This window comes from Pollicipes pollicipes, unplaced genomic scaffold (genome assembly GCF_011947565.3).
Source record: "Pollicipes pollicipes isolate AB1234 unplaced genomic scaffold, Ppol_2.1 Scaffold_7261;HRSCAF=8764_pilon_pilon_pilon, whole genome shotgun sequence".
Taxonomy (NCBI): domain Eukaryota; kingdom Metazoa; phylum Arthropoda; class Thecostraca; order Pollicipedomorpha; family Pollicipedidae; genus Pollicipes; species Pollicipes pollicipes.
The window spans coordinates 8,462,103-8,487,785 of NW_023597054.1; the positions used below are offsets into that span (position 1 = coordinate 8,462,103).

Here is a 25,683-nt window from a genome sequence, read left to right on the forward strand (position 1 = left end):
GAGAGGCAAGCGTCGCCATAAAGTCTCGGAATCGTCGTATAGCCCGATGGCGCACGAACGTTCTCTGTGAGGTTACCGACTTACAAAAGACAACTTTTTGCGGGTTTTGTTTTACGTGATTATTAGGTGTTATACGTTTACTCCCTCCCCCCCCTTAGCACAGCTTGTTTGGCTACGACCACTCAACTACTTAGACCACTCACGGACTGTCATGTGCACGAAACCTCATGGACAGCACGGGCACCAAGTGTGAACCTGGTTCATAGCTGGCTGTAGCATCAGTCTTTGCTGAACACAAGCCCGCAAAGCACATGTTCGTGCTTGACATTTAATTCTACCTGATAGGTCCATGGATATACACACCTACCAGTGACCTACTTGTTGCTGGTAGGAAGTTAACCAGCCCCGTGTTCAGGCTGCCTGTCTCCAGCCCCGTGTTCAGGCTGTCTGTCTGCAGCCCCGTGTTCAGGCTGTCTGTCTCCAGCCCCGTGTTCAGGCTGCCTGTCTCCAGCCCCGTGTTCAGGCTGCCTGTCTGCAGCCCCGTGTTCAGGCTGTCTGTCTCCAGCCCCGTGTTCAGGCTGTCTGTCTCCAGCCCCGTGTTCAGGCTGTCTGTCTGCAGCCCCGTGTTCAGGCTGTCTGTCTGCAGACCCGTGTTCAGGCTGTCTGTCTGCAGACCCGTGTTCAGGCTGTTTGTCTGCAGACCCGTGTTCAGGCTACCTGTCTCCAGCCTCGGGCCCAGGCTGCCTGCCTCCAGCAGTTCGTGCGTGCACGCTTTCGTTTTTGACGCTGATTGCATTTCAAGCATTAGGCCTATAAACTTGTAATTAGCACATCATCATACACCCCTTAAGTTTTTAGCATTCAACCACCTCAAATATGTACCAACCTTCAAAGTTATATTCAATATCGATACCAATGCAGTCCGATGATCCGTCCGCTTAGCGGATAGAAACAAACCTTTCGCGAGAACCGCTGTAGAGTGGTTCTCGCAGAAGGATTTTCGATCTCCATGCCGATTTCATTGCCATGGCTGACCACATCAGCTTTAAGAGCGCATTATCACAGTCGACTTTAGATTCTACGCAATTGCTCCAGCTGTTCATACGCACCTGCTGCTAATGGCATGTGCGTTATCGATGCGAAGAGAGCTCGATGTTTCTGCCGTCCTATTTCGTATAAATATTTGCGTACGTTATAGTTTCTTATGCCATTGTATTTCAGTGATTTACAGGATATCAAAGCGCATTATCATATTTCCCATAAAATTATACGTAGTTGGCCCGGCGGTCACATGTACCTCCCGCAAACAGCTTCTTCATTATTTGTACGAAGAATTTCGGTGTTCTGGCTGCCCCGCAGTGTGATGACCGACGGCTAGCGGCCGCACCGTATTGAAGTCTCGGCACCAGTTACCTTGCCGACGTGCACAGGGCAGGTGAAAACCTGACCTAGGGCAAGGCCCATGCAAAGCATCCCTCTGGTTCAACTGAACTTCCCGTTGAGTCCTCCTCGCGACATCACTGCGGTACCAGCCGCTCCCTCATTCGACAAATGCCTTCCAATGGCATCCTGCCTGCCGCATACGTCACCGGCCGACGGCAGATGGCGGACCGCGCGCCGGCTGGTGGTAATGGCGTCGACTGTATATGCGCGGCGGAGGCTTCTGGAAACCCTGCTGCCAGTCAATAAGGGTGAAGATTTACACTCTGGCGGCCATCCCAGAAACTAATTGGACATTGCGTACTTTGGACACTTCGTACATTGGGTATTGTGTGCCTTGGACATGGTGTACTTCGAACGTTTAACACACTGGGTATTCTGTACTTTGGACATCGTGTACTTTGGATATTGTGTACTTCGGACATTATGAACAGCTCCAGTTCAAGTCCATTTTGAATTTATTTCTTATTTTCGACATTCTGTACTTCAGCCATTATGAGATTTAGGCCATCCTTACTTTAAGCATTCTGAACCTTGGACGATGTGAACGCCTTCCGCTGTATAAGACTATTTGCCATCATTTTACAATGGATGTCCTTTCCCAGTCACGCTGACGGGCTGGCGGAAACAAAACTGTGTGGTATAAAGCCGGTTGCTGAGGGTACGCTGGCAGGGGCGGATCCAGAGGGGGGCCACGGGGTCAGGGCCTCCCTTGGGTCCCGAAGGAGCCCATTGGCTACGAGGGGCCTATAGCCGGGTGAACAGGCGGAGTTTTTTAACACAAGGCGCAACAAAACTGGGTATCTCTGGACTTCCAGGCGACCAAGAACAGTTGTGAGCGAAAGTGAAGAGCCTATGAGAAGTCAAAAAAATAAATGAATGATTGGAAAAGTTGTGAACTGGAAATGCTAGGCCCCATTACACTCTCTAGGGGCCCCACGCTGTTTTCCGGGGGATCTATATGCTCATTTGCAGGATCATTTCGATCGTTAAGGAGCACTCCATGCTGACCTTCAGTTCGTTGCATTTGCTCGAAGGGCCTGCGCTGTTGTTTGGGCCATTCCTGTCAGCGTGCCGGGGCACTCTTGTCACTCAAGGGCCCTTTCACAGATTCTTTCCATCCGCCAGAAAGGCTCTGTGAGCTTTAGCCGGAGTATTTTCGGTTGCTCGGGGGCCCTTTACGTGGGTCTCGGTTAACCTACCGTCACATTTGCAATATGCTCATGGGCTCTCTACAATGGTTCAGGGTATTTCCAATTCTCTGTCACTTGCCTAGGTCCCCAAACTCTTGTCAGGGCCCATCTGATGGCCTGCTTGGGCACACTTGGTCGTTCGGGGACCCTCCACACTGGGCGTTGGGTACTTCTTACTGAATATGGGGCTCTAGGCCCTTGTAAGGAGGCCCATCTGATAACTTGCTTGGGTACATTCGATCGTTCGGGGGCCCTCTACATTGGGCCATGTCCTCGTGCTATCTGAATGGGCCCTACGCACTTGCCGAGGGCCCCCTCTGTTTGCCTCCTCGGCAGTGCTGGATTGCTGGGGGTCCTGCACATTGGTTATTAATGTTTGAATTTAGGGCCCTCTGCTCTTCTCGGGATCATCTGATAACCTGTTCGGGTACATGTCATCTTTGGGGGTCACTCCGCACCGGGTTTGGGGTACTTCTTGTTTGAATGGAGGGCCTCACGCTCCTGTCGGGACCCCTTCTGATAAGATGCTCGGGCCCATTCGATCGTGGGGCACCTCTACATCTGGTTTTGGGTACTTCCTTTTTAATGGGGGGGGGGCCTCCGTTCTTTTCGGGGGCCCTGACTGTTAACCTGCTTTGGCGCACTTAATCATTCGAGCCCTCTTCATCGTGTCATCGGCATTTCATATTTGAACGGAAGGCCCTACCCTTTTGCCGGGGGCCCACCTGTTAACCTGTTCGGGCACACTCGAATATCTGGGAGCCTTCCACATTGTGTCTTGGGTACTTTCTACCTGAATGGAGGGCCCCACGCTCTTGTCGGGGACCCTATCTGTTTGCTTCCTCGGCTACACTGGTTTGTTCGGGGGCCCTGTATATTGGGTCTTGGCGTTTAAGGTTAAAGCCTACACTCCTGTTGGGGTCATATGATAACCTGCTCGGGTTCCTTCCATTTTTCGGGGGCCCTCTGCACTGAGTTTTGGGTAGTTCTTATTTGAATGGCAGGCCCTACGCTCTTGTCAGGCCCTTTCTGATAAACTGCTCGAGCACACTCCATCGTTCGAGGGACCATTTACAAAGGGTCTTGGGTATTTACCGTTTGAATGGAGGGCCCTACGCTCTTGACGGAGACCCTATTTGTTAACCTCCTCGGGCACACTCTATCTTTGGGAGCCCTAAACATTTTGTCGCAATTATTTCTTATTTGAATGGATGGCCTTCTGTTCCTGGCGGACCCCATCTATTAAGCTGCTCGTGCCGGTGGCGGAAGCAAGGGGGGGGGGCACGGGGCCATGTCCCCATGGACCATGCCGAGAGAAACTAAAGGCTCCGATGGGGCCCATAACCAGCCGAACAGAGACAGTTTTATCACAACAAAATTGGACGCTTTCGGACCTACAGACGACTAAGAACAATTGCTAGCAAAAGTAAATATTTTATGAGCAGACAAAGTTAATTCTCTCCAGATTAAAAAGGTGTTAATTGGGGAAAATTTGGGGCTTATTTTGCTGTCTAGGGGCCTTGCGCTGCTGCCCGGGCCCTATGTGTCCACTTGCCGGGTCTATGTGATCGCTAAGGAGCTTTCCTTGTTGCCTTTGATCTCTTCGCATTTCCTCGTAGAGCCCAACGCTGCTAGTGGGCGCTATCTGCTTCCATGCCTGGGTACTTTTGATTGATCAGGTTTTCCTCCATGGACTTTCCTCATTCGCTCTAAATGGTCTATACGCTTTTCCGGGGCCGCATATGCCAGGGTGCAGTAAATTGCGTAGGAGCCCTTCATATTAGTCTCCGGTTCTTTCCACTTTCTTGAAAGGCCTTGTGCTGTTGCTGGAGCCCTTATAAGGTAAGGCGCCGAGACACTCGATGCTCAGGGGCCCTCTACCTCGATCAAAATATATTTTCCTTCAATCTCATTTCTGGAGGACCCTTCATTCCTATCGAAGCTCTTCCCGTTAACGTTCTCGTACACTCTGGATCGCACAGGGGTATTAGTTCATGGTCTTGGGTAATTCCCCTTTGCTCGGAGGGTCTTGTGCTACGGGTGGGGCAGCATATGACAGCCAGCCGGGGCACCACCGATCGTTAAGGGGCCCACTCCGTTGGCCTTGGGTTCTTCTTGCTTGCTCTGAGGATCCTATGCTTGTTGACGGGAGCTCCTTTGTTGGCCTCCTGCGGCACACATGATCGCTCAGGTTTTATCCCAACTGCCCTGGTGCCTTCGCCTTGAAGCAGTAGTCGAATATGCGCCGATAGATTTTTACCCGCAATTCCCGAACGCGATTTTGCATGTCGCCGACGTCGTATGTCATTTCCATTGGCTATTGAGTGTGTGACGCTTATGATAATAGTGCATCACGTTCTAAACACATTTTGAATGCTAGGATATGCTGTACTCCGTAATAACGAAAGAAAAATTCTGCATTAGTCATCAGCCATCAGTTGATTACATCGCCCAGCCGGCTGGCGGTAAACGCATAAGCTGGGAATCGGATCTGTGCTTGTTTTGATGGCTGTTAGCAGCCAATTCAAGTTTATTCTACCTCTTGTTCCGGGACACTTAGCCTGAAAATCATGGCATTTAACACAATCTGTTGAAAATGAGTGAGCTCTATGTGTATGCATGCGTAGCACGCCAGCTTTATAAGGCTGTGCACAGTTAGATGGGCTTCGTATTTATCAAATAAACTAATGAGTTAATGCATACATTTATATATATATATATATATATATATATATATATATATATATATATATATATGTGTGTGTGTGTGTGTGTGTGTGTGTGTGTGTGTGTGTGTGTGTGTGTGTGTATGTGTGTGTGTGTATATAAATATTACATACTTGTCTTAAAATATAATGACCGAAAAGCAAAAATATTTTGTGGAGGGCTTCGAACTCCAGGTGCCTCACAATGTTTCGTGCTCCCCCTTGACAAGACCTTGGATCCGCTCCTGTACGTTGGTAACCCCATTGTTAAGCACGCTCGGGTATAAAATCTGGAATGTCAGGAGATTGATGGCATGACGGAGAACGGTAAGAATATGCATTTGTGAAATGGGGCGACTTGTTACTTACAACAAACACGCCAGGGGCGTATTTTTGCGAGATCTTGGGCACGGGGCTAAGCCAGGTGAGACTGGCTAATAAAAGCTATCACGATTATTACGTGAAATCCAATTTATTCACGGATTTAATCTGTTCAGTGGGTTCCAAGTTGGGGGCCGGTAAGGCTAGGGCCTAGCATCCTCCTGCTGAATTCGAAAGTTCACCTTTACGTGCGCTTCAGACGATGATGTCAGGTATCAGATGTCAGATGTCAAAAACACCACTATATCCACCATTCAGCCCGACTCATCCGCCCCGAGAAGCTGCAGGATTGAGTGGCCCGCCTCACCACCGGCCGTGTCCGCGGAGCGACCGTGGCGCCGCTCAGGTACACGCCGCGGCCATCAGCTGAACCGCCGCGGCGCAAACGACGGCGACGATGAACGGTGATAGTGCAGGCCAGGCCAGCTGCCGCCGCTGAGCCTGTCTGCCAGTGACGGAGTCTATCCCGCGGCGACGACACGCCCGCGCCCGCGCCCGAAGACCGGCTCAAACCGCTCGCTGCCACACAGTACACTGCCGGCAGCTGTTCGGAGGGCTAACGGCGGGTACCGGGACCTTGCGATCGGGCGCTCCGCGACTTTCAGCTGGGTGTCTTCCGACGTCGAAGTCGACGTGAGCAAGCCGACATAAACGTGGAGGAGTCGATATAGAAGAAACTGACACGAACAAGGCTGCCCCAATCTCGTTGGCGGCGGCATGTAGGCCAGCACCATCCGTTCCGTTGCTTACCGGCGCCATGCAGACCACCAACGGTCTGACGCCAGCAATTCTGAACTCTCACGTCCGTCGAGACAGTTCCGTATTCGTTTTCACACAGGGTTTGATCACATACATCGTTCATTACCAGCGAGAGGCAACGCACCCGATAGCTTGGCATGAGAGTCGGTCGATTATATTAGCGATATGTTGTACACACCAAGGCCCATGGCGATACCCTGATCACTTGCGTCGCGGCGTTCATGACCATGCCGGCCATGGCGACACCCTCATCACTTGCGCTGTGGTGTTCATGACCATATCGGCCACGGCGATACCCCCCCCCCCCCCCCCCCCCCATCACTTGCGCTGCGGTGTTCATGACCATATCGGTCACGGCGATACCCTCACCGCATGCGTTGCGGTGTTCATGACCATCCGAGTCTTTTCCGAGTGGCATGTGGCAGTGTCGTTACTCTTGCATATGGCATAATGGATAGCCACTTGACCAAAAAAACGAGCTGCATTGGCCATATTCAGTCGCTTACCATAGAAAATACCGTCAAGTTTCCGCGATTCAAAACTACGACCCAAAAGGTGAGGTATGATTAGGTGCGTCCCGGTGGCCCAGTGTCCGTCCCGGTGGCCGTGTCCGTCGCGATGACCCAGCGTCCATTCCGGTGGTCTAGTGTCCATCCCGACAACTCAGTTGATTAGGGAGACTGCCTTATGATCCACCCAACTGTGGCGGGGTGGGTTCATGTCCCTTAAGCGCTTCCTTTTTGCCTCTGGCAGATATGGCCTGCGTCCTGTCGCAGCGGCCTCCCTAAAGCTCTGGTAATATCAGAGGGTAGGACGGACCGTGCCGGGCATGGCGGCGGCGGCGCGTTAGACTGCCGCCACAACACTCTGCCGTTGACCTAGAGTTGCACGATCGGATGATAGCGGCTACGACTCATAACACAACCACTGCTTAGTGTGAGCTCTGATCTAAAAAATTCATTCGTGTAAAAGGTCCAACTCAAATGTGTAAAAAAGCACATACCATTCATCAACATGTTTGCAAAGTGACAAACCACTCATTAGGAACACATTCTAGAAGTCACGACGTTCAAACCATCACGCGTACTCCGGAAGAGACAGTAACTGGCTATGCAACGACGTTCCGCATGGACATTAGTGCTTTGTTCATTGGGGTTACGCTTGTGCCAACATGTACGTATATTTTACGGGCCTCGAAACCAGCTTAAACTCGTTCCATAACTTCTACATTTACGGCAGCATACGACTGCATCGTATCAAGAGGGAACAGCGCCGTGTGCATTTGCCTTGCGGTTATTTTGTCATGCAGCGCTTGCGCCCCATTAAGGGCATGTAGTGTGTTCCCAAGTCCAGAACACAAAACATACACCTGTCAAGCAATGCGCACGAACAATGTGGTGAACAAACCCACCATCTACAACCCAGACGGCATCAGAACTCGCCGTGTCTTACTTCATCAACCGATAGATATGTTGGCGTTTTTCTCGAAGGCTTTATTAGTTCATATAAGTAAGCGCTTGAAAAAACAGGCTGCCACTAAGTTGTTATTTTGCCGAGACTATGAAAACACGTTCTCCGAAGTAAAGAGTGGCATCCAGGTCATTCCGCAATAATATGGAAACGGCGTTCATCGTTATCCTCTTACCCAAAAACTCGCTACTAACTGATGAATCGGCCGATGGATTGAAGATCCGCTCCTGCCCATACCCCTCCCAACCGAAAGCCTTCATGCACGATCGATTAGAAACAAGATTCCTGAGCGAAATTTAGCCAAAAGAAACATGCTACTCGGTCTGGTGATTGTTTCGTTTAAGTAGGCTAATTTGTCGCACCAGTACCATTGTGTTGATGTCTCCTTAAAGCGCACAAGAGTGCGTGCTTTCCACAATCGACATTCGCACAGCAATGTTTCACGTACAATGGTAACATGTATAAAGGGGTGCGCAAAAATGCAGACCAGTACCACCTAACAATAGATCACCACACTAATTTGTCATTCATGACCTGCCTGAGGCGACAGTCCTGCACTTAGCAGCATCACCATGTGGCTTCCGAGCAATGCCCGCGCCGAGGTAGCTTGGTAACATGACTGCATGCAAGCGTACCACGCTCAGCTAATCCGCGCAAAGGACATCGCCCCGCTGAACCAGACAAGTCCATCGCACCGCGTTGCACCAGACCAGTTCATCGCACTTCGTCGCACTGGACCAGACGGGACGCACGCCGGGATGAAGGGAGCACCCAACGGTGGCCTTCGCTGACCACCCTCCAGCCGTCGTCATGCCTCACTAGCAAACGACTACTGCCGTCCGGGTGACAAGCCCACCTGGCGCAGGTCCACTCGTGTCCCCTGGCTCCATCCCTGGACAAGCGCGGCCCAACGACGGCTCTTGTAGATAGGATGACCGTGTCCAAGACGTGTGCGCCTTGGTCAGCGAGCGAAACCTTTGCCGGATTACGATAGGAGAGGCACTCTGTACATGCCGGGCCTCTCGGGTACCTCTATATCTCATCGCTGGTCCAGGGTATCGGACAGATCACGCATGATTTGTATCACTAATCTGACTTCTCCTCAACCTTCCTACTCTGCATGTTCGTCGAAAGGTCGCGGAGGACGCAGCGCGACGTTGCAGTGGCGCCCACTCTGAGCCGCGGCATCCAGAGCTCTCGTAGCCGCCACCGGTCCTCGGAGATAGTGGTGGGACCGCGCGGCCTGCCCCGGCGCCGGGGCGTGACGCGGTCCGGGTCGCCGCCGCCGCCGCCGTCCTCTGAGGCTCGCTCGCTTCTCGCCGAGCCGTCGGCCCAGGCGCACGGCGCCGCGCCCGACAGTGGCATCGCCTGGGGCGGCGGCCCGTACAACTGCACACAGCTGAGGCCGCCGCGCCAGCCCAGTTTCTCCGGCCGGTCGCCGGGAGCGTGGCGGGCCTTCCGCGGTCGGCCGCGGCACCGCCTGCCGTTCGGCGGTGTGGCGGCCGGACCGGGCGGCGGCCGGCCCGCGCCGCCGCTGTCAAGTGCGCCGAACAGCCGCACCAGACGCACGCTCGGCACTGGCAGCCGCCGCTGGCCGGCAGCGCGCGTGTGTTTCACGGGCGTGTGGTGGTCGGGCTCGCGCGCGAAGCCTGGCCAGTGGAGCCAGACGCGCGCCGCCCGCTGGTCCGTCGGCGCGCGCGGGCCGGCCTCGCTGCGTGTCGTGCGCAGCGGCCTGTTCAGCAGGCGCACGAAGTCCTGGCCGCGCAGCGTCTTGCACTCGTCCGCCAGCAGGTTGTTGAGCGCGCCACCGGCTCGCCTCAGTGGCTCTTGATGAGCGGCGCTGCCGCTCGACGACGACCGCTGCCGAGCGGTGAGGGGTGGCGCGTCACAGGCCAGCGGCGAGCTCAGGCGAGGCCAGGCCGAGGGGGAGACGCTGCGACTCCTGTCAACAGTTGGGTGCAGCTCCTCTGCTGGGCAGACCGGGTCCGTCAGCCCGGCAGCGAGCTCGCCGCCGCCGGTCTCGCAGCGGAGCGGCCTCCACAGCGACGCCAGCAGGCTGGCGCGGCGACGCTGGCGGCGGGCAGTCAGTGCCGGCCGGCCGGCGGAGCCGCGACATGGAGGCAAGACTTCCGGAGACGGCGTTCTCACGTCATCGCGGGACGGTGTCCTCGCACCCTCGGGAGACGACGTCCTCACATCCTCGGGAGACGACGTCCTCACGTCCGCCGGGGACGGTGTCCTAACCTCGGAGGAGGAAGTCCTCCTGCCTGACGGCCAGCGGGACGATGCACGGTGACTGCGGTCGGCGCCGCGCGTCACACGCTTCTCGCTATGAAGAAGCCGGAAAAAGTGCTCGTCGCGCAATGTCTTACACTCGTCCCGCAGCAGACGGGCCGTGCCGTAGGTCATTTTCCGTAGCGTCCCCGGACCGTCTCCGGCCGCCGCCGGCTGCCCGGACGCCTGACTGCGGTGGTGGCCGGCCGGCGTGTCGGTCGCGGCACTGGCCAGCGTCTGGCGTAGCTCGGCTTTGCTCAGGCGGCGCAGCTGCACGACGGCGTCCGACGGCCGGTGTCGCTGCCGGACCCGGCTGGACGCCGCCGCCGGCCACAGTGGTCCGCCACCCCCGGCAGCTGGACGGGCGGCGGCGGCCGGCGTGGCAGAAGGCTCCGGCGGCACCTCGGGACTGATGAGCCGGCTGAGCAGCACCGGGGCGTCCCACGGCTCGTGTCGCCGCCGAAGCGCGCCGGGTGCCGCTACCGCTGTCGGCGCCGGTCGCGACGGCGCACCGTCCCCGGCGGCGGTCGGCGCAGCGGCGGTCGCGGACGCCAGCTGGGCGGCGCTCAGACGACACAGCGGCACCGAGAAGCGACGCACGCGCCGGCACAGCGCCCGGGCTCGCGCCGACAGCCCTACGACAAGACGAGACCGGTTAGTGGCGGCGCCGGTCATTCCCGACAGAGTGTACTCAGCGATTATCATTGTATAGGAGTACGAAAGCACATCCATTTGTTCAGTTGTTATTTTTTATTATTGCCAACAGAAAGGCGCTCCCGTCACAGGCAAAGACGTTTAAATAAAATACAATACACAGATAGCGCATGGTAGAATGACCATAAATAGTGACATGACTCAAAGGTAAAAGAAGATAAATGAAGATGATGAGTAATTACATATCTGATCCCTTCAACTCTAAAAATGACCACTGTCATGGAATATATCCGTGCTAGTGTTGCTAGCTAAAAAAGTGTTCACAACACCTGGCAGTCTGCAAAACAGACCGTTCCGTATTGTCTGCACACGAGCGGCGAGGCACAGCGAGCAGAGTTCCGATGCGAGTCGATCGAGGCGGCACAAGCAAGGGAAACAGCTTAGCAGACTTGAAAGCTCTGTTTACCTTGGAAGATGTTTCCCAGAAAGAGCAAAACGTGCTGCACACTTCGTGTTCCTAGGAATGGGACTTTGAAATGAAGCAGAAGGCTGTCATAACAGAAGCTGTATGTCCGGAGAATGTGTAAGTAACCAAGTGACGAGCTTGTGCTGCACTCGATCGACCCGCGCTGTGTGACAATTGGTCGCCACCGTCAAGACCACGCTACACTATTCTAAAACTGATCGCACGTTTGCAAAATATGCAACCACTTCTGCGCTTCGGATGAATTTTGACCTGCTGGTCCCGACTTGGAAGGACCGGATAGGGAGACCAAGTGCACGATTGCCCGTACTGTCTATGTGCGAGATATGTGAAGTGAAGCTTAGCTTGGAATCCAGCATTACTCCAAGGTCCCTAATTTTAGGAAGATGTTCAAGCTCAGTTCTTTCAATAAAATACTTGGTCTGGACGAAAACACGCCTGAGGATCATCGTGAGCATTTTACATTTCACGGGGTTGAGGGTCAGCCCCGACCTGAAGGACCACGCAGCCAGATGATTGAGATCATTCTGCAGCTGCAGTCCGTCAGCCGGGGACGCAATTTTGCGGAAAATATTGACATCATCGACATACAGAAGGCAGCCGGCTTGAATGACGAGCGGAAGATCGTTTGACGTGTCGGGCAGGTACGAGACAAACCACTGTAGTGCACATTGCCTCAAATGGTATGAATTTTTCAGGTTGTGGATTGGGAATCGCGGTTAACGCTTTGAAAAGCAGCCGAATAATCCGTATAAATGGCATCCGTCTGGTATCCGTCCGATATGGCCTCCCAAGCCGACTTGACGTGGACACGTAACTTCGTCAAGGCCGTCACCTTGTCACATCACGGCAGACAAGGGCACGACATGGACGACCCGCGCTTGTACATAAGATGCGCTATGACGTACACATTACATTGTCCACATAGATTACTGATCCAATGCGATATACAGATCCCATGTGCACAAAATTATCTCAGCTGACGGAGCATCCTCATATTCGCATTAGCAATATGTATGGCTACGCCACATGCCCTCGCCAACCGCCTGACACTGCCAGGCTACTCCGGAGTGGGGGCAACCTACCGGTACGGATGGCAGCCGCCCGTTCAGCACGCTCCTGGGCCGTGAACGAGTACAGGTGCGGGCCGCATAGCGCCGGGTGCCGTTGCGGCGTCTCTCGCCACGTCACGGGGAACTCGACCGGCGGCACCCTGGCGGTGGCGGCGGTTAGCGGCGACACTCGCCGATGCCTGCTGACACCGCGCAGGACAAGACGCACCTGCCTAGCATCGTGTCGGTGGCGGACAGCTTCGGCCTGCTCCGCACGCCTCCCGACCTTCTCCAAACGCGGCCCTCAGCGCCTGCACTTTTCAATGCCCCCCCCCCCCCTCCCCTCACAGCGCTGGCCGCAGGTATGGCAGCGCCGATTCTCCACCCGGCGCGACGCACCCGACCAGCATAGAGCAGCGTCCAGCGAGCCACCCCGTGACCAGGCCACAGCTACCCCACCAGGCCGGGTTGCATCAACACACGAGATGGTGTGCGCCGTCATCAGCCGGGAGCGGCCGTCGCTGCGGCGGCGGCGCTCACCTGACGTCCCGACCGCTGCAGAAACGTTCGAGCCGAGCCGCCGCTGCCGCTGCTGCTGCCGCCGCCGCTGCTGATGCGGCGGCGGCGGCGGCGGCGCCCGGCCGCCGGGCTGCGGCGGCCAGCAGGCGGCGGCCGAGCGGTGAGCTGAGGTCGGCGCGGATGGCCAGCGTCCAGGCGGCCGGCGGCCGCGGACGCTGGCGCCGCCGGCTCGGCGACACGTACGGCTGCGAGACGACCAGCGTCAGATCCGACGCCGATGTGAGGGGAGGGGAAGGGGGGGGGGGGTCGTTCCAAAATTCAACCAGCAGGGTGTCCAGAATGTAACTATGAATTTATGCTACCAGAATTCTGGTTGCCTGGCGGCCCTGCACGCAAATCGTTGGCACTAATCCGTTGCCCTGACACCGAGTCCAGAAATCTGACCTACCCTGCCCATCTTTCAAGCCTGCGATACTTAGGTTGTGGGTTGACCACCGCTCTTTTTTAATGCCGACTGACCGATAAAGAGCGAGTAGAGGGGCAATAGGCAGTGCATCCCAAGTCGAGGGTAAAAGACAGGACGAAGAGGTGCAGCGCCGGACGCCATCACTGACGCACGCTACTCACCTGCTGAACGCTGCGAGCCGCCGGCACCAGGTCCAGGTAGCTGAGAAAGCGCGTCTGGTCGGAGCAGTGAGTGATCGGCTCGGAGGACACAGAGTCCGTGTCCAGCCAGCCGTCGTCGGCTCCTGGTCCGCCGCAGAGACGCTCGTGCGCCTGCCGGCACAGCGGAGGCCGTAAGGGCGGCGGCAGACAGGCGCACGCGCGCTCGGTCTCTATACAGCCCGCGTGGGTAGCACACGATTGTCCCTCCCGCCAGGTCGACATGCTACGGATCGGTGTCGAGCTAGCCAGGCCCGGCCGAACCCAGGCCGAACACGACATCCGTGCGGCGATGCCTTTCGTGTGGGACACGCACCATGGCGGCGGCCAGTGTGACGAACTCGGCGCCGCACAGGTGACAGCAGCGCGCCTCGTCGGCCGGGCCGGCCTGACTCGGGAACGGCAGCAGGTGTCGGCGCGCCGATGGGGCGGCCGCCGCCGCCGCCGCCGCTGGCCTGTCGTACTCCTGGGGGAGGCAACACTCAGCGTGGTCCGCAACCGACGCCGTACAAGAGACCTTGGCGAGTAAAGCTCACAGTCAAAACCGGCATCTATTTTTATATCAAGGGGTGATGGCTTTACCGGGACTCGAACCCGGGACCCTGACGAAGGTGCTGACCACCCGGCCATTTCCAAAATGAGAAAAGCAAGCGAAACAGTGTGTATGGAGGCATTACAAACCATAATAGCCAATCGCATACAGAAAAACGTCAGTCAAGATTCCCAGGAACTAAATTCATTTCGACCAGTAGGCCATTAACGACAGACGTTAATTTTTTGTAGAACGTGTTTGCTTCTACTTTAGAGGCGAACCCTTTGCTGCCATGTTTGAACACAAACGGGCAAAAAACGCAAATGGCTACCCGACAACACAAGCCTACTAATGACCACCGTCTTCAGCTCGCAACTACTGACATACAGTGCGCGTCCAGGCGCGGCCGAGCCGGCCCCAGGCCACGCACTAGGTCATCGTCGCGGCACGTGACGACAGGCCGGCCGGTGGCGCGCTCGCAGAGCGAGCTCGTGCCGTCACCGTTGGAGCGCAGACGCAGCTGGCCGCGCTGATATTGGCGCTCCAACGTGGCGGACAGCGACACCAGCAGCTGGCAACTGGACGCACGGTAGCAGCAGCGCACCAGCTGCCGCAGCTGCTCCGGCGTACACTGCAGCCGGCGCAGGAATGTACAACACGGCACAGCCTGATCACGATGTACCCGGCGCAGGAGTATACAACACGACACAGTTTTGTCATAACAAAAGGACCCTCAGAAGTGCCCGGTGCAAAGGTGTAGAACACGGCAAAGTTCGATAACAATCTAATCGGCACAAGAGTGTACAATACAACACAGTTTGGCCCCAACGTGTGCGGCGCGAGTGAACACAACGTAACTGGCAAAGAAGGTTACAACATGGCACAGCCTGACCCCAATGTAGCCAACGCAGAAATGAAAACGGTACAGGCTGATCCTGCGATGTTCCATCGCATGGGATAGAACACAGTATAGCCTGATTTTTATGCACCCATTACAGAAGTGTACACGGCACGGTCTGATCACAATGTACCGGGCGCGGGTGTGTGCATGGCACAGCTGGACCAGCACAGCACAGCACAGCACAGCACAGCACAGAGCGTACGACACAGTACAGCCTGGTCCCAATGTAACCGCTGCGGGAGTGTACAACACGGTACAGCGTAGCCACTATGCGATCGTCCAATGAGTGAACGGCACAGCATAGCTGATCACAACACATCAGATGCAGTGGTGCACACAACACAGCCTGGACGTCGTGACAAGTGACACGTCCCCCGACGCAGTCGCATTTAATTTGACAGCCTGCTCACATTGTGCCTATCACGGCAGCATATGCCGCAGCAAAGTTCGCTGACGCTGATCGTGGCCCGAAGAAAGCCGGACAATCAGAATCACCCTGTTTAAGCATCGGGTCCGGATGCAGTCCGGCGCGTCTTCCGCTACGCACTGGTCACCGGCGTAACGCTGTCATACTGAGCGTGCGGATTACTAGCAACTGCAACTGCGCGCTCAAGTGGTAAAAGCCCGACTGAGGTCGCGAAGACAATAAACTGGACTCGCAGAACGGCGGTCCATAGTTTTAACTGACCTTTTCTAACGTGTCGCTGGATAAGCTGTGCGCGTGGCGTTCGTCCAGCGCCTTGCGGACGAAATGTCGAGCGACCCGCAACACGGCCTCGTCCAGGCACAGCGCACAGCGCATCATGAATGTGACAAACGCGACCAGGCTCCTCTGAAGCAGGAGATAACGACATAGATATCATAGGCGCTCTTAAGCCTGAATCATAATGCATGTCACGACTATCACACGGCAATACGTTAAGGACAGACGATCATATTGAATGATGATTAACAAAACCATTTGTGGGGGGGGGGGGCACGGGTTCATATTTTGGACCTCATTCGTCAACAATGAGAAGTAGATTTTCGAGTTTAAGATTATCGATGGCAAACAGGCAATGGTGTTCACCCTTTATACACCTAGGCCGAAACCCTGCAACACAACTCAAGGCCCAGAAGCATGCATTCACATATTTTGCCCCCCCCCCCCCCCCCCCCAGACCATCAAGTTATGACCCTGATGATGCTTTGCAATTTAAGGGCACGTCGACTGTAAATGACCAATCCGCGGCAATCAAGTTACACCTTCTATCTCTCTTGATATCCTGATATCTCTCTTGATATCTTCTCAATACCGCAGAGCAGGGGCAACAATAGGTATTTCACCATTTGGTCTAATCTCAGAGCATGATGGTCCCGACCACCGTTCAGAGCCAAGCTATGCCGCTAGGTAACCGGGCATCCAGCTTAACATGATTTACGTTTCAAGGCCTTCCCCATTCACCCAAAGTGACGACTCACAACACATTTTGCGAGAAAAAAACAAAGCGGTCGTCCAGATCTTCACCAGTCTTCAACATAAAACAGTTGCCTGAGTGGCCATTTATTTTGCAGGTGCAGTCATCCCTCACAACCCTATTAAGGGATAGCCACCCTACAAGGCTCCTATTAAGTCAGCAGTGTCGAATATTCCATGCCAAATGTGCCGTGCCCATCGAGATTAAGGTCCCATTAGGTCACAGTGTAACGTCTGGAGTAGTATTCGCCACCACGAACAACAATCAGGGGTGCTCTCGTCACCTGCGGCATGTTGTCCAGCGTCGTTGGGTGGCCATGACAACATATCAGAGGGAGGCCGAACTCCATCTCCTGATAAGGCTGACCCATTAATGGGCCTCTCCGATAACATTCGTCTCCCTCGGTTCTCGGTGGCATGCTGTGCACAGGCCTGAAACAATTCATACTTAGACATGTAGGCATCGCCAATCACTTATGCATACTATTTAGGAGAAAAACGAACAAAAATGCTGAGAACGCCGTGTGACCACGACATAAATGAATGCTAAAAAGTACTGAAATCTGTGCATTAAAATGTGGTTATAGTTATGATGGATTCAACAATTCTGCATTGTGCATTCAGAACAACTTCATATCTTATCCCCCAAGCATATGCCAGCCACAACCAGGACATCAACGAGTCATCTCAGTGCCCTGTTCACCACTCGGGAGATGCCTCAGACATCTTTAACAACACAAAGCTCATGCCTACATCAAAATTCAGCCAATGTATTTTTGCACAAACATAATATATTAACCCAGCACACTATGCACACATCTCCGTCTAATCATCGGTTGGAACTTAGGCCTTGGAAACATCATAACGCTTTTCATGAGCATCGAAATACGCGAAATAGATGGATTCAACACTTCACTGCTCACTGGTGCGCAAAATGATCACGGCGGTCAAACACCCATAAACCAAACGATTATCAGCACATACCCGGAGGCGATGGTCTGCAATACGACGAGCAAAACGACCAACACCGATGATTATTTGGCGTGAGGGTAAGGCGTGCCATTTGTGTAGTGAACACCAAGGTGGGCAAGGTGGGTTGAGAATGGCAACCTCATTCTGCCCCATCCAACCTACCAAAAACATACTTAAAGGTCTTTAAACTTAAAAACTAATGACCTTTGCTCAGAAAGCAGGTAATTCCTTTGATATTCCTCAGGCACGTCTGCCTACAATAATGGCAGTCTTTAGCAGTACCCCGGCGAGCGACATGGGCGGAAGCTACAGTGATGCCACGATTTAGTATTTTCAAGGTTTTTAGCACCTTATAGTGCCTACGGTTACGGTACTCTGGCTATATGATTCAGGAATTCACATCCACGGCCGTGGAGGGATTTTAAGGAGCACCGACATCAAAGGTCATATTGCCACAGGGAGCTAAAATCGCTTTTGAGTTAAGGTGGGAGTGAACGCAAAAGGACTGTGCGTGAGTGAAAAAAATAAATTCACAAAAGATGGAACTTATGAGCTCGTGACTGATGCTTCAGCAAACAAAGACATCTATTTCAAGTTGACATTGAATTAATATCAGAAACCTGACAAAACTGTTTTGGTTTTTAACATCTTAGGCTATTAAAGTGAAACAGAACACACTAAAGCATAGTAATTTCATGACAGTGTAATGAGCATAAAAAATTATTAACACCAATAATTTAATGCTGCACTTTGAATGTCCCTTCCAGAGCACCTTTAACACAAAACAAAGGAAAGGAATTCAATGACAAAATAACAACAGAAAATTCAACAAGCATACAACACTCAAAGAAAAAACGACAACCTTGGACCCCTATACATCAGCCCATCACCAAGTCAAACACAATAGACATACCTCTGGATTCTGTCAAGGTGGAGTCAGGGAAAACAAACATTTTGCCATTTGTTACAAAATACCAATGCTTATTTCCCTGAAAGTAGCTAACTATGCTTAACCTAAAGAGGCCTTACTTCAGCTCATCTTGTCTAACCTGTTTGTATCACAGCAGCAGTTGTGAGTTACTGATACCTGCACAATTCTTATTGCCACTTGCCATGTACTTAAACAACTTAGCCTAACTTCGAGTGGCCCACATGTTGAACATCTTCTCAACTCACCTATCTGTTGACAGCAGCACTTGTGATAAAACATAATAAAGCTAATTTTTGGCTGGTTTCACTCGCACTTTTATTCAGTTCATTTGTGTATGCTTGTTGCCATCAGAAAAAGTTGACAACACACAAATCAAAACACTTTATATCATTTTGAACAACTTATTTGGATTGCCATGGTTAACCTATGTCAAGGGCCATAATCGGTATGCCCCACAAAACAATCTCTCTTCTCGAAAAGTAGCGTAACTTTTAGATGACCAATTTAGTATTGCTACTCGCCTTTTCAGCTGCAGCAAAGGCATCTATTTGGGCGTGTTTTTTATATTCAATGACAAAGTTTGAGGTGTAGGCTTCACATTTTAAATGGGATGGTCTCTTTGTTACATACTAATATTGAACTCATATTATAATTGCTATGCAGCTTAGAGTATCCCTGTTAAAAATATAGTGCATATATATGGTACAGTCATTTGCCGGTCAGCAAACCATGAGAACTATACAAAGTATCTGGTTAAAGCACCCATGAGGGACAGCTTCAAGAAATTTGGGGCAAATAATTAAGAATATGGAACAAAATAAGCCCATTGCATGTCTTGTGGCATCATAATTTGTCTTATGACAAAACTCGATGGATTAAAAAAGAAAATGGCTAACTCTGGTTATCAATCATGTGTTGAAAGCGGGTAAGGTAAGCATTTATTTGGTCCACAGGAAACTTACTGGCTTCTTCCCGCTCCCCCAAAACAAAAAGTCAGTACCTCTTGCGTGGTCTGCTGGCAGATAGTCATCCCATTCCCCCTTCCCCCCCCCCCCCCCAATATAAATATAAATCATGCCACCAACCTCTGAGATTAAAATGCAAAACCAGAGGGCAGAATTTCGCCATCAAACACTTCTGTATTAGCTGCGTCAGGTCTGTCCCAAAGCTTCATATGGCAGCATTAGGATGGCCTTGTCAGGTAGTCTAGTGAGTTAGATACTCGAAAGGCTTAGATTTATCATTATTGAGCACCGCCATGAACACAGAAAACGGTTAACCGAGGGTTTAACAGGGAGAAATGGCGGTAAAAACAAGTTCCGTGCCTGAAATTGTCTCCTTCATTCCCTGTGAATTGTTCACTCTTGGGTGCATATCAAACATGTTTGGGCGGCTGGCGAATTAATCCAATTTATGCATCAAATACGTACAAGATTGCAGTTGGAGCATCTTGCAGAGAAATTGGTCAACATTTAAAGCAACAGATGGTACCTCTAAAGGCAATCGAAAAGGAAGGAAGAATAAAGTGGTAAAACACTCGTATGATACCCGGAAAAACAAAAGTAGTTAAATCAATATAAAGACTGATAACTTTCTGGCAAAATTTTGTAATAAGCTGATTTGACTTGAACTGTTAAAATAGGTGCTCAAATGGTGATATTCATCTTGTAAATCTAATTTGGAAGACATTTCTAGAATCCTTCACTCCTGCATTTCGGGAGTGATGCAATTTAGTGGTCAAGTTTCGTCGGGGAAAAAAATGCGTGGAGTAAAATTCTCTACCAGGCCTTGCAGGTGTTTGCACTAGGCTCTGCTTTCGTGGTGTGGTGGTGAGACAAAAAAATAGGGATGAGTGAAAACCTTGCATTTGGCACACAGCTGCCGATTGTGATGCACTTTGTAAACAAAACAAACTTAATGCGTGCAAGCGGCTGGGGTCACTGGGTTCATGGGCTTGGAGGTACCTGGCGCCCTTGCTCTGTGCATACATAGACATGATTCAGATGTAGGTGAGGCAGGCCATAGCCATAGGTGTCCAGGTTTTGTGGAGCCTCGTATATGCTTGGTGGTTCCAAGTGAGCTCCGTTTTGGATGACATCTGAAACCCCCGAAAGAAATAGGGGTTTGGCATGTGCGATTGGACAATGTCAGGCAGGAGTGAAAAAATCACACAAAATGTGGGGAAAAGGAGTGAAGAATACCTCCTCATAGGGTGTTGCTTTACACCCAAAGTCGGCAATTCTGGGACACTGTATTGCCATGGTCTTGGGGAAGCAACACCAAGCACGTTGGGCGTGTCTGGATAATGCCCGCATCAGGTTATTTTTCCCCAAGACAAAATGCAATGACATCATGAACTCGACTCTGACAAAGCTGATTACACCGTTTGTGCTCGAATTATGTTCAGGTTGACGTGTCTGGCGACCGCCCAGCATGAAGGAGCGTCCCTCCTCAGCAATGACGAGCGTCCCTTCCCAGCAACGACGAGCGTCCCTTCCCCGCACTGACGAGCGTCCCTTCCCAGCACTGACGACCGTCCCTTTGCGACGTATTAAACCGGTTCCAACACATGGCCTTGTTGCCAACTGAAGCTTAAACTTAGTCCAAGCAGATGCAACCGTCCGCATCGTAACCCTTGGCAAACCGCTAGAGCTGTCATTAGTTCGGCAATCCACGTCAGTTTAGCAATATTGTAGCCACCACACCCTTTACAATCTGTGTTGTGTCGGCCCAAGTACAAAGCCACATGTGTAGCACAGTACACAAACACGGTGCATTTCTTCCTATCATGGGTCAAATGCCTGGTGGCAGCAGTAATTACGGCAACACAAAAACTGTTATCACAACATGCCCATGTATTCGTGGTCTACGCCGAGTCCATCACTAGTAATCCCAATCCTGAAACGGGTCAAGCGAGTCTGCCATAACTATGCTGCATACCTAAGGCACCAAGGGTGGCAGTCGAATCCTGGTATGATTTTTTTTTTTGCAACGGTGGCTGTGCATACGTCCCAGACTCTCAACATTCATCCGACTACCATCTCCACCACCGAAACAGTATGCGAGCTTAGTTCAGCGTCCCTCATTTAATAACACATGGGGAGACCTCTGAAATATCGGACACGGCCGCATGTCATAGCCGGTCTTCTGACGCTGAAGTCAGTTTTAAATGACTTGCTGGAGGGTCTAATACCCAGAGGGACTATAAGTTCACACTCGCGTCTGACGCGACTAAACTTGACCACAGCAGCGATCGGCAGATGGGGCCAGACGCATGACCACCGTCTCATCACGACCGCCGTCAGATTCTCACCTGCATACGGTGTTGTATCGCGCGGCCGGGCTCCCTGAGCTAGTGTGAGTTATATCCCCCACAGGGTCACATCACATGCGAGGTCCTCCGGCGGCCAACTGAAAGGCAAATGCGGGATGTCAGAGCGGCTGTGTCCCCCACTGTGTGCTCGATGTGTCAACAGCCCCGAGGGAATGACGAAGCGTCTGAAGCTAGACAAACTCAGTGTATCTACTGAGAAGAAATGGCAGGGTTGAGCAGCACACATCCTCCACACACAAGTGCCCATTCAGATGACTATGATAAGCCGCTACACTTCTTCGTCGACTTCTAAAAGGTGGCAGCAGAGGCCCATTAATTCAACTAACAGTACAGTGGATTCCTGATAGGCACTCCCCATGGTTGTCAGAGCTTTAGACAATCCTCATGCTTTATGCAGAATTGCAAAGTGGGCCCAATCCATGGTGTGATGGGTAATCTAGTCCATATCTCTGATAAAAAACCGCGGCAGTATAGAAAGGCATGAAGCTATAAAGTATGAGGAGCCACGGGGGTTCTCCACGTTTCACTCATCTGGCCAATGTAACATTTATCATTCTCGGACATATAACCGGGTGTTCATTTCACAAATGTGCAGACTTTGAAAGATTTCCTACTTCCTTAGCACCACTAAAATACTCCACCACTTCCTTCTTTGAACAATATCTTCTAGCCTTTTTTGAAATACTGACTATTTTAATATTAATGATTTCATCATGCAGCTTGTTGAAGCGTTTACAGCCCTGTTGCTCAAACAAGTTTTGTAACATAATCCTATCATACTTAAATCTTATCTTAAGATGATTTCTTACTGCATTGTTTTTTTTTCCAAAATTCAACCATTTCCTTGAGATAAGCCTGTTCTTGACCCAGCCAAAACTCTGAAACCCTGTATGTTTAGTGCAACTGTACTTAGTTTCCTTTATATCTTCATAAAACAACTTGAACAGGCCACCAGCTGTCTTAGTTCTTGTGAGTATGAAGCTTGGTGTTAGCAGTGATTTATGCCTTTAAACCCTACTGAAAGATTGGCTGCTCTATCAATAGTCTGCCTGCATGCCAAATTAATATGTCATGACTAATGAGTGCAATGAACTATATCATGCCAGTGCAGCAAAACTACCAGTGCATGCTTGACTGAGCTTCTGCCATGTCAAATGGCACAGAGTTGAGTTGGCACAGCTTGGCCAGCGTCAAGAGCTGTCTCGCCCCTGACACAAGATGGGGCACTAACCAATTTAAATTGCTGGCCCCGGCATTGTCCCAGCTTGGGAAATAGGCCCACAAATCCATGCCCATACTGAGTCAACTGTGTGGCACCAGCAGTGTCAAACTAACATATAGGTCCTTATTGACTCAGGAGGCCACTGATCAGCATGGAGGGCTCTCTGGCTGGCATTGGAGTGCCTGGCCCTGTCAGCCAGCTCCCCTAACTACAACCTCTGGTCAGCCTTTGGGGCCCTTTGGGTCCTCAAAACAAACTCAGGCCAGGTCTGGGTCCCTGAATGCCACCAGTTGGCCACACTCAAATCATGAATCATTCATCCCAGGGTGCCATTAGGAGGGACTGGGGGTTGGGGGCAGTCATCTGTCCCTGTGCCCTCCTCCTGCCTGCAGCACTGGTAAAGACTGAAAACTGGCTTGGGATTTGGTGTAAAATATCAGGCAATATTTGGAGCAGGAGCAGGGATTTCAATGCAGCAGATGTAACATGTCATGACAACTACCTCAAAATGGCAGGAAAATATTTTACAGAAGCAAATACCTATCCCAAATTAATTGATAAATTGTCATACCTAGGCACATGCATGGATCACAATGGGATCCAGAATCTAAAGGTTCCATGTGAAAAGGATTCCAGGGTCCCCTTTTCTCCAGGCCAACTCATCCCCTATCCCCTTTTTATGATGCAATTATGCTTTATCAAAGGATGCTCTTGTCAGCAAGCTTTTGTAAGCCACTTAAAATGTGGCAAAAGTACCTAGCACAGGCATGTGAAACATACAACAATTTATTTTATAAGCAACTCAATAATTTTAATCATTAACAAACCATTAACTTATAAATCCCACAATGCAAGGTCTCTGACCTAATGATGGAGATGTGCTGATCCGTGAACTTCAATTTACCTGGAGACTTTTATCAAAATCACAAAAAAGTAATTAAAGCCCTGGAATTAACTTAACAGAGATGATGTGCTTGGCAATATACACAATACTGCCTGCTATAATTGACTAGTTGTGAGGTAAGATACTGATTACGTATGTGGGCAGGTACATACCCAGCTTCCTCCCTATGCTTCAATTCGGAAGCCATGGCGAGACCTTTGAAAACGTGCACGTAGAGGGCCAAGGTTTTAGCAGGTGGGGTAGGGTCGTTTGATCAAGCAACTTGCAAGCCCAGTGAATGCTCACAAGACCTGGAACATATTGGACGGCCCTACTGCTCCCTGCTTGCGGACTGGCTTCGCTGCCGCCTGATTGCGGATAACTTCCAAAGTACACACATAGCGAGCTTTACCTTGTGGCCTACAATGCTATTAGGTAAACCTATCGTGGAATTATGATTATATGCTAAGAGAAGGCAAGTGTCGGCAGATGGGGTGCACTCGGTCATTAAGGTCTGTTTTTAAAAACAGCAAGTCAGCTGATGATGGCGTCACTACCGTCACTGCCGGTCTCAAGGTGGACGAGTCACCCGCTTACAATTTGTCGTAGTGGCTTTGATACGGGGATGAAGACCTGTACTATTGGGATAAATAGCTTGGCTGTCCTTCACTGGTAGTTTTGCAGTCCTTGTGATTATATGAATCTCATCGAGTGTAGGCGCAACTTGTTTTTGGTCGAGTTTTTGGTCGGCACTGGAAATGACGTCATCATGAGCTGATTTGTCAGCCCTCAATGCACATAAGCGCCACCATGTGCATCACCTTAGACGACGCTATTGCCATCCCGGATACTGTTCTAGGGCCTTACACTGAGATACTATCGGCAGCCGCAGGGCAGGGGAAGGGGAGATTTTTATTTTGATCCTCATGCTAGGCAGCATAAACTGTGCTTTTTGTTTTGACCCGCATGACCGGCACACTTTTAAATTCCGACGTAGCAGCTACGTTGCGGCAAGAACTTCAGCGTTTATATGTCATAGTTTTGAGCTTTGAGTTCACCGTGTGATCGTCAACAGATATGTTTTTATGAACTAGTTTTTAAATCGTATTTGGTCTGGCCTAATTTACGCACTCAACCATAATATTGCACAGATGTTGCGTAGCACTTATCCACACTGAATAGACTTTGCAGACCGGCCCAAGGTCGGTTTGTATCCCGATGCAGATCTTGTATTGTGTTCTTGATCCTCGTCGTGACTTAGCCACTCCATGGTGTTTGAACCCCCATGCTGATTTGTTGGCTTCTTTTACTTTGGTACCTGTACGGCCGGCGGAGGGAAGAGCTACGCTGGCTGCAGGGTTCGTGTACTGTCGTGCTGGGGAAATGCTATGGGGCATCCGCTGACATTGTGACGTCACTGAAAGTGGTTTTGCATCGATATGGGTTCTTTTGGGCCGACTGAAGGCCATAAGGCATTTGCTGGCGATATGATGTCACTGGTATTTGACTGGGTACGTGGCGTCACTGGTCGTGAGGTTTTCGGGCTCTTTTAGGTCATATGAATGCCGTAAGCCATCGCCTGACGATATGTCGTCACTGGTATTCGGTTAAACATCAGGCGCAACAGGTCTTGTTCCATCTTTACATTTCGTGCCTGCCTGTTGCAAGCATTTGCGTGCCGAATAAAGGTTTGACCGAATCACCTGAATGTGTGATGCCACTAATCATCACTTGATACGAGTGCATGTAGGCCCCACGGATACGGTGTATCATGTGTCCGGAAATATCACCGAATATCGTGACGTCACTGGTATTTGATTAAATATTGGTCGCAACAGGCCATGCTTCATTTTTACCT

At 51.6% G+C, this 25,683-nt stretch overlaps 1 protein-coding gene and 2 long non-coding RNA genes across 3 annotated transcripts; all 3 read right to left on the minus strand.

Annotated features, from left to right (window-relative positions):
* Positions 1–10,772: 10,772 nt before the first annotated feature.
* LOC119113192 (uncharacterized) lies at positions 10,773–12,987 on the minus strand. The gene is made up of 3 exons (XR_005095846.1): positions 12,953–12,987; positions 12,446–12,573; positions 10,773–10,857 (listed from the first exon to the last, which is right to left on the minus strand). It is a non-coding gene; the product is annotated as an uncharacterized LOC119113192 (long non-coding RNA).
* A 160-nt stretch (positions 12,988–13,147) lies between these two features.
* On the minus strand, positions 13,148–14,492 carry LOC119112935 (uncharacterized). The gene is made up of 3 exons (XR_005095804.1): positions 13,911–14,492; positions 13,559–13,708; positions 13,148–13,176 (listed from the first exon to the last, which is right to left on the minus strand). It is a non-coding gene; the product is annotated as an uncharacterized LOC119112935 (long non-coding RNA).
* LOC119112847 (uncharacterized) lies at positions 14,491–24,513 on the minus strand. The gene is made up of 5 exons (XM_037237139.1): positions 24,238–24,513; positions 21,700–21,797; positions 16,768–16,915; positions 15,716–15,859; positions 14,491–14,757 (listed from the first exon to the last, which is right to left on the minus strand). Exons 3-5 carry the CDS (start codon positions 16,900–16,902, stop codon positions 14,491–14,493), a joined length of 546 nt encoding a protein of 181 aa, XP_037093034.1. The 5' UTR covers positions 16,903–16,915; positions 21,700–21,797; positions 24,238–24,513.
* Between the last annotated feature and the right edge of the window lie 1,170 nt (positions 24,514–25,683).

Coding starts and splice junctions, on each gene's coding strand:
- LOC119112847 (XM_037237139.1), bottom strand. CDS start 16,902: ATGCCACCGAGAACCGAGGGAGACGAATGTTATCGGAGAGGCCCATTA. Junction 15,860..16,767: donor CGCTGGACAACATGCCGCAG/GTGACGAGAGCA, acceptor CTCCTGCTTCAG/AGGAGCCTGGTCGCGTTTGT. Junction 14,758..15,715: donor CCAGCGACACGTTAGAAAAG/GTCAGTTAAAAC, acceptor CGCCGGCTGCAG/TGTACGCCGGAGCAGCTGCG.